General features: G+C 56.0%; 2 protein-coding genes across 2 annotated transcripts; both read left to right on the top strand.

Annotated features, from left to right (window-relative positions):
- The first annotated feature begins 1,207 nt into the window (after positions 1-1,207).
- On the top strand, positions 1,208-2,718 carry HOXB8 (homeobox B8). Its single transcript, XM_064270384.1, has 2 exons — positions 1,208-1,631; positions 2,411-2,718. The coding sequence occupies exons 1-2, from the start codon at positions 1,208-1,210 to the stop codon at positions 2,716-2,718; spliced, it is 732 nt and encodes a 243-aa protein (XP_064126454.1).
- Positions 2,719-4,910: 2,192 nt separating this feature from the next.
- HOXB7 (homeobox B7) lies at positions 4,911-8,362 on the top strand. The gene is made up of 2 exons (XM_003414662.4): positions 4,911-5,391; positions 7,524-8,362. Exons 1-2 carry the CDS (start codon positions 4,992-4,994, stop codon positions 7,775-7,777), a joined length of 654 nt encoding a protein of 217 aa, XP_003414710.1. The 5' UTR covers positions 4,911-4,991; the 3' UTR covers positions 7,778-8,362.
- The last annotated feature ends 48 nt before the right edge of the window (positions 8,363-8,410 follow it).

Below are 8,410 nucleotides of genomic sequence, written 5' to 3'. Positions count from 1 at the left end.
TTTATAGTTTGTTAAAGAGTTTACAGCCGTTTTTGGGGGCCGGTTACCCAGTCAATTCCCTCTGCACGATAGTTAAACCTTTATCAATAATAAGGAAATTGATCATTAAAGCTTTAAATACGACTACCTCGTTTGTTTGAAAATATGTTTAGGAGAGGAAGCTGTATGATTTGATAACTTGTATTAAAATACCAATTACATTTATAGGACCTTTTAAAACTCTGTGCAATTAAACCGTGTTCTTTTACATTTTTCCGAAGCGACCCTGACATTTAGAAAGACTCCAACTGCCTCGTTAAAATCGCGAAATTAACAGCGTGCCTACGCCTGGCGCGTTGTGTATGTGTGTGCGCGCGCCTGTTTTTTTCCATGACTCCCCCACATCAGTCTTTGGGGGTGGTCTGCGAAGGTATTTGATTTGTTGTGAGGCGAGAGATCTCATTAATGTAGGTAGTTAAACAGATTTAATCCGTATTCATTCTCGCTCACCCCCTCTTCCTCTCCCCCTTTTTCTCCCCCTCTCCCCCGCTCTCTCTCCCTGGGTGTTTTTTTCTTCCCCTCCTTTTTTTTTTTTTTCCGCTCTCTCCTCATTCCCTGGCGCTCTCTCGCTCTAGCTCTCTCTCTCGCTCGCTCTCTCAGCTCTCTCTCGCTCTAGCTCTCTCTCTCGCTCGCCCTCGCCTGCTCTGCGTTCTGTCCGGGAGGAGTACGAAGAAGCCAATAGGATGCTGGGTCTCTAATGGATGGAAATGATCATGAAAAGACAGTGCGAAATATGAAACAACTCATTTGCAGGGAAGTAAATCACCGAAAACTGTTTATGAACTGGCATCCCTTCTTCGAAATGTAAAGCGAAGACCTCTTTAAGTGGCGGTATATTTTTGTTTGGGGGGTGGGGGGTGGGGGGAGGGCAAGCGAGCCTCGGCTGCCATGCAAGCCTAGTCTTTTGGAGGCTTCTCTGTCCTTTTCTATTCCTGGAAATCACAAAAAGTGTGGTGGCTTCGAGATCTTCTTCGCCTTTTCTTTCTTTCGTCCTTTTTTTTTTTTTTTTTCCTCCTCCCTTTCCCTCTCCTTTCCTGGCGAGGGTGACTAGGAGCCGGCGAATCCGCGTTTTTTTTCTCTCGCTCCCTCCCTTTCCCCCTCCCCACCCCCTCCCCAATAGCCCCCAACTACAGCCGCCGCCGCCGCCGCCGCCTCAAAATTCAATAAAATGAGCTCTTATTTCGTCAACTCACTGTTCTCCAAATACAAAACCGGGGAGTCCCTGCGCCCCAATTATTATGACTGCGGCTTCGCCCAGGATCTGGGCGGCCGACCCACCGTGGTGTACGGTCCCAGCAGCGGCGGCAGCTTCCAGCACCCATCGCAAATCCAGGAGTTCTACCACGGGCCGTCGTCGCTGTCCACGGCTCCCTACCAGCAGAACCCGTGCGCCGTGGCGTGTCACGGGGACCCGGGCAACTTCTACGGCTACGACCCGCTGCAGCGCCAGAGCCTGTTCGGTGCGCAGGACCCAGACCTGGTGCAGTACGCAGACTGCAAGCTCGCCGCCGCAAGCGGCCTGGGAGAGGAGGCCGAGGGCTCAGAGCAGAGCCCATCGCCCACACAGCTCTTCCCCTGGATGCGTCCGCAAGGTGAGCTCGCGGCGGGGTCGGCCGAGGAGGGAGGGCCCGAGGTCGGGCAGGGGGCCCAGGCAGGCCAGGGCGCATTTCCTCCAGCTACCCGGAGACCGACTGTCTCCAGGACCGATCGCCTCCTGCTTCCTCCTTTTCTTTCTTTCGTTCTTTCTCTTTCTTTTTTTGTTTCACTTGAAGGGGAGTCGCTAAGCGACATTTCCTGAATCCATAAACCCCTCACCCTGCCTTACTTTTCTTCTCCTTCCCCTCCTTTTTTCCCCTTTTACTGTTTTATGGGGGCTTGTGGAGATAGGGTGGTGAGAGTGGGGGCGCTCAACTTTTGCACTTCTCAATTGCTTTATAGTTTAATTACCCTGAAGAAACTTTTCTTCTGGGGCAGAGGCTCTGGGGGCTTTTCAAGGTGGGTCCATCCCTCCCCACCCGTCTTTTTTACTCCTCCTCCCCCCCCCCACCTCCTTCACATCCTTCCTTCTAAAGTTTATGGCACTTTTAATAGATTTGAACCACCACCCCTAACTCTCTGGTGTTGGTTAGCAGGGGAGGGGTCTCCCCCTTTTCAGTCTACCTTAGATTCGGTGGTGTATGATCCCCCCACCCCCCCCTCCGCTAACCGCGGCCTCCCCGAGCCCCCGCCCCCGCGCTAGGTAGAAGGTCCCCTGCCCTTATTACACTGGTCTCCTAGACTGGTTCACGAATCTTCCAACCTTCTCCGTCTCTGCTCCCTCCCCCACCTTCCCCTCCCCTCCCCTCTGTCTCGCCCTTTCCCCCATTCCCAGCAGCCGCCGGACGCAGGCGAGGCCGGCAGACCTACAGCCGCTACCAGACCCTGGAGCTGGAGAAGGAGTTTCTATTTAATCCCTATCTGACTCGCAAGAGGAGGATCGAGGTATCGCATGCGCTGGGACTGACAGAGAGACAGGTCAAAATCTGGTTTCAGAACCGGAGGATGAAGTGGAAAAAAGAGAACAACAAAGACAAGTTCCCCAGCAGCAAATGTGAGCAGGAGGAGCTGGAGAAACAGAAGCTGGAGCGGGCCCCGGAGGCAGCGGACGAGGGCGACGCGCAGAAGGGCGACAAGAAGTAGGCTCCAGCCTGGGACTGCCAGGGCCGCGGCCGCCCGCCGGTTGGCGGGTCCCCGCGCCGCGCCGCCGCCGCCCGCCCCCCGCCCCCCGCCCCAGAGCGCTCTGGCCCTGCGAGCGGGGCCGGGAGCCGGGCCTCCCACCGCAGCGTCCCCCGCCGCGCCAGTCCCCGCTAGTGGTAGTATCTCGTAATAGCTTCTGTGTGTGAGCTACCGTGGATCTCCTTCCCTTCTTTTGGGGGCCGGGGGAAAAGAAAAGGATTTGAAGCAAGGACTCCCTCGCCCAGCGAGGATGAGCGGCCGCGGCCCGGCTGACTCCCCTCCCCCCAGGCCCCCGCCCGTGTAAAAAGCCTTCCTAGTGCAATGGTCTTTTTTTCCTTTGAACGTGCTTCTTTGTAATGACCGAGGTACCGATTTCTGCTAAGTTCTCCCAACAACATGAAACTGCCTATTCACGCCATAATTCTTTCTGTCTCCCTCTCCCTCTCTTTCTCTGTCTTTCTCTTTCTCGCTGCATCTTCATTTCCCCTCCCAACCCTTCTCCCCGCGCTGCACTCCCCGGCTCGCTGGCTTTCTCTCTGGCTTCTCTCTCTTCCTCCCCGCTCCCCCCCCCCTTTGGTTTGACAATTTCGTCTTAAGTGTTTCTCAAAAGAGGTTACTTTAGTTAGCATGCGCGCTGTGGGCAATTGTTAAAAGTGTTTAGGTTTACTGTGAAGAGAATGTATCTTGTATCCGTGAATTGCTTTATGGGGGGGAGGGGGGCTAATTATATATTTTGTTGTTCCTCTATACTTTGTTCTGTTGTCTGCGCCTGAAAAGGGCGGAAGAGTTACAATAAAGTTTACAAGCAAGAACCCGAGACTGGCCCGGCCTGCGCTGCCTCATTTGCTCCCGGGCGCCTTGCAGAGCTGGGGGGAGCCGGTTCCCGGGCTCCCTGCACCCGCCGCCGGCCGAGGCCAGGCCGCAGAGAGGAGGAGGCGGGGGCTGGAGGCAGGTGGTGCGAGTCCCTCGGCCCAGGGGCTCGGAGGGTGAGGGAGGCGGCTGCACGTGATTGGAGGAGAGGGGAACGAGGGAGGGGAGCTAAGAGAAACCCCCTCCCCTCGTGTTCCGAGGCCTCCTAGCCCTGGAGACCTCAGCGCCCAGGCAGCGCTGGAGAGATGGGCCTGGGTTAGTGGCTATACCGCGCCACCTCCCCCTTTGTTTCTGTGTATGTCCTCTCGTGTGTGCTTGGGGTGGGGGCTAAAGGTGGAGCGCAGGGCCGTTGAACACGCTTATGTTTTTATTTTTCTCGGACTCTGGTGGGGGGAACAGGAGGAGGGGGTGATGCTGTTCGCCTCTCCCCTGGGACTTGGCCTTCTTCGCCCAGCTCCGAAGCCAACCAGGACTCGCCGCCTTCCTTCCTTTGCTGCTTTTGCTTCTCAGGCAGCCCTGCTTGGCAGAGGCATCCGCCTCCCGGAACCAGGAGAGCAGCGTGCCCTGAGCCGCCTTCCTCCCTTCCTTTCTCTCCCCACCCACCCCACCCCACCCCCTTCCTTTTTTATTTTCAAACCTCTTTTTTTTTTTTTTTTTTAGCCAGCAGATACTGCAGCGTTGCCGCCGGTGGGCTGGATCCCAGGCCTCTAGGAGTACCGAAGTCAGCGTGGATCACGAAGCCTCGGTCCATTCCCGCCTGTGTGTCTGGGGCATCAAGACACTGAGAGGCGAGGCTCACTTGTCCCTCACCTTGGGGGAACCGGACCAAGTTTTCCCAAAGGCCCAGCCGGGATGATTTGGCCCGGACTAATAAAGACCCACCTTGCCCTCCCCCCAGTTGCGCGCATTCAATTCCTGCGTTTGTATTTCGCTCAGTAACAGGCTGGGGAGGATGGCTGGGGCGGGGGGTGGGGGGCAGTGATAACACCAATCGCTCTGAGGTTTATTTTCCCTTCCACTCGATTCTTTCCTTCCCAAATCTCTCCTGCAAGCTGCCTCCAGCCCGCAGGGGTCGACAGCGACCCTTGAGCCCCCAGCCCCAATCCACAGAGCTCGGCTTCGCCATTCATTATTGATCATATTTTATAAATCCAACGCCACACAATTTTTTCCACGTTACCGGGAGCCGCGGGGAGGCTGCCCGGTCATTGGCGGAGGGGAGGTCACGTGGGCGGAGGTCACGTGGTCCGGAGAGGAAAAAGGGGGTCCTTTTTGGTGTAAATCTGGACTCTAATTCTGTAATATATCAAGGAATCTCGTAAAACCGACACTAAAACGTCCCTGCCTACAAATCATCCGGCCAAATTATGAGTTCATTGTATTATGCGAATGCTTTATTTTCTAAATATCCAGCCGCAAGTTCGGTTTTCGCTACTGGAGCCTTCCCCGAACAAACTTCTTGTGCGTTTGCTTCCAACCCCCAGCGCCCGGGCTATGGAGCGGCTTCGGGCGCTTCCTTCGCCGCCTCGATGCAGGGCTTGTACCCTGGCGGGGGGGGCATGGCGGGCCAGAGCGCGGCCGGCGTCTACGCGGCCGGCTACGGGCTCGAACCGAGTTCCTTCAACATGCACTGCGCGCCTTTTGAGCAGAACCTCTCCGGGGTGTGTCCCGGAGACTCCGCCAAGGCGGCGGGCGCCAAGGAGCAGAGGGACTCGGACTTGGCGGCCGAGAGTAACTTCCGGATCTACCCCTGGATGCGAAGCTCAGGTAACGCCGCGCGCCGAGCCGTCTCGAGCCGCAGCGGCCGGGAACATTTCCCGGAAGGCTGCCCCTGGCCCGCCGGACGCCCCTTTCCGCGTCCAGAGTGCTCCGGACCGGAGACGGGCCCTGGGGACGCGGCACTCCTCGGCCGGCGGCCGGGCGCGCCGCCCCCACCCCGGTTTTGCTCGGCGCTCTCAGGCTCGCTCTGCTCCCCGGCGATCTCTCTCCGCCGACGCCGCGGCTCTCTTAGCCCCCGGCCCGCCCCCCACCCTTCCTCCCGGCCTTTTAGCTTTAAATATTTATCAGCCGCGCGGGCACGGGCTGGAGACGAGGCCGTTTGTCTTTCGGAGGAAGGCTCGGGTTTGCAGAGAATAGCCATTAGGGTCTCCCCCTCCCTCCCCACGTCCCCGCCAGGGATCTCAGCTCTGGGTGTGTCCCCCAGCCCCAGCTTGGAGAAGGTCTGGGGGAGGGGGCCGCAGCGCTGAGCAACACTCCCCTCCCCCTTCCTTGCCAACCAACCCCACTCCCCCATTATTCCCATCAGGACAATTAGAGGTGCGTCCTAGAGGCCCAGTGAGAGGGGGTGTGAGAGATGAGGACCCAGCCGGGGACACTGAGCACAGAGAGGCAGGTAGAGGGAGGGGGGCTGAGGATGAAAAAGACTAGTCCTCTAACCCCCCCAGTGAACTTGGGGTGCTGGCAGGAGAACTAGAGAAAGGGTCAGAGGCCTGTGGGAGTACAGCTGGCTTCCTCAGGTGCTGGTCCTGCCAGGACTCCTAGGTGTGCCCCTGGAGTTCTGGCCAACAAGTTTGAAGGTGCCGTTCTAGAAGTGTGAAGCTCCTGCTTGGGGGGATGGGCCAGGAATCCATGGAGCCAAATCAGGAGTTAGAGGGTCCAGCTGCTGCAGGAACCCTAAGAGTCTAGGGGCTCCACGGGGGTTTCCTGCCAAGCCTGGCCCAGACATCCTTCTTAGCACTGCCTTAGCTGGACTCGGGGGCCAGTCTCAGGGTCCAGAAGGCCCAAGACCAGTGGCCAGGGGCTCCCACCCAGCCAGCCAGAGTTGGGGGCCTGGAGGAGCCAGCTCCTGCACCATCGGTATTGGTGATCACAGTCCCCATTACCCGCTCTGTAATTCAACTACCTTTCCGGTTGATTTATCAAAGTGCAAATTTTTCTGCTCCTAAACATTTCAGCCTGGCTTTTATCTGACTTGAAATTAGGGCCCCTTGCCTAATTTCTCCTCTCCCCTGTCTCCTTCCCAGGAGGGCTGGCACCAGCACCTCCCCCAGCACAACCCTCCCCCTAGCCTCCTCAGGGTCTGGTCCTAACCTGGGCAGCTCCCCTCTGCCCTTCAGTTCCTGCTACCCAGATTCTTCAAGTGTCACCAGACCCAGGCTGCTGTTTCTCTTCTCACCCTGTCCTTCCTGGAGGACCAAAGATTGCTTTGGAAAGCTGGGCTGTCTGGTAGGCGAACTGGCAGGACAGCCTGGCTCTGTCTGAGCCTCATCCACTTACTGGAAAAGAATCATCAGAGGGCAGCTGCTCCCAGAACAACTCCAAGCTCCAAGGAAATCTGCAAACTCTGACCTCCTCCTCTTTCCACAACAGGCTGAGGTGGGGAGTGTGTGAGGCTGGGCCTGTGATGTTCCTTTGTCTTCTTTTCTTCTTTGGAAATGTACCTAGGAAAAGCCTGGAGCCCCACTTCAGGGTCGCTTGCATGGTGCTCATTGCCCACTACCCCAAGGATCATGACAGCCAGCATCCAAAGGGGGGAGGCTTGGGATCCCTGGTTCCAGAGAGTGACAAGAGGATTACCCTTCCCTCATCCCACATACATCCTTTCAGATAAGAATCTTCAAGAACCAGCAGGTTCCATTTTCCTGGGTTCAGAAGCCCAGGCTGGAAGAGACTTCTGGATGGAAAATGGGAATGTTTATCTTGGGAAACCTGTAGAAAAGCCTGCAGCATTAAGGGAAAAGGTCTATATAGGCTGGAGTATGGAAAGCAAGAATTTGGTTTCAGTGGGAGAATGGGCTTCTTCCACTCCAGAAAATCGCACACAAGGTTTAAGGTGGAGATGGGCACCCTCTTGGCATTTCCGTACTCATTTATTTTTCTCCTCTAACTACCGTGCGCAGGGACCGACCGCAAGAGAGGCCGCCAGACCTACACCCGCTATCAGACCCTGGAGCTGGAGAAGGAGTTCCACTACAACCGCTACCTGACGCGACGGCGGCGCATCGAGATCGCGCACGCGCTCTGCCTCACCGAAAGACAGATCAAGATTTGGTTCCAGAACCGGCGAATGAAGTGGAAAAAGGAGAACAAGGCCGCCAGTCCCGGAGCCACCGGCCAAGACAAGGCTGAGGCGGAGGAGGAAGAGGAAGAGTGAGGGACAGAGAAAGGGCAGGTGAAGGGAGAAAGTCGAGAGAGGGAGAAACCCAGCTCTGGGAACTGAACCAGGAAACTCTAATGAGAGGGGAAAACCCTATTTAAGAGGAAAGCAGTTAAAAAAAAAAAAAAAACAGAGGACAGGGAAAGAGGAAATTTTGGTTTCTTAACACTGAAAAAAAAATACTACCTATAGGAAAGTCCCGTTGGGTTTGTTTTTGTACAACATGCAAAGGACATTATCTACCTGTTCTGTAGCTTTTTGGAATTTGCCTCCCTTTTCTATGTGTCTATTGTAAGGTCTTTGTAAAATCTTGCTGTTTTTGTAAGCCCCCTTTGACACTGTATTTGTGGATTGTGGCTCTGGACTAACGTGTGTGGTTCTTTGCCTTCCCAGTAGCAGCCGAAGGGCCTTAGCGAGCCCCAAGGACAGAACGAGTAGCTCGCACGTCCCCGCTGTGTGCCTGCCCAGTGTTCCTGCTCTTGGCAGCCCCTGTGCTCCTCTTTATGTTCTCTGTGTATCTGAAGGATAGAAAAATAAAACATAATTAAAAATAAACAGGCGCCTTATTTTGTGTCTCTCTAAGGCTGGGGAGGGTTGTCAGGGTTAGCGATGGGTGGTGCAGTTCCAGTA

This window comes from Loxodonta africana, chromosome 18 (assembly GCF_030014295.1).
Source record: "Loxodonta africana isolate mLoxAfr1 chromosome 18, mLoxAfr1.hap2, whole genome shotgun sequence".
Lineage (NCBI taxonomy): Eukaryota > Metazoa > Chordata > Mammalia > Proboscidea > Elephantidae > Loxodonta > Loxodonta africana.
The sequence above is the reverse complement of the archived record's forward strand: the minus strand, read 5'-3'. Positions and strand labels throughout refer to the sequence as shown.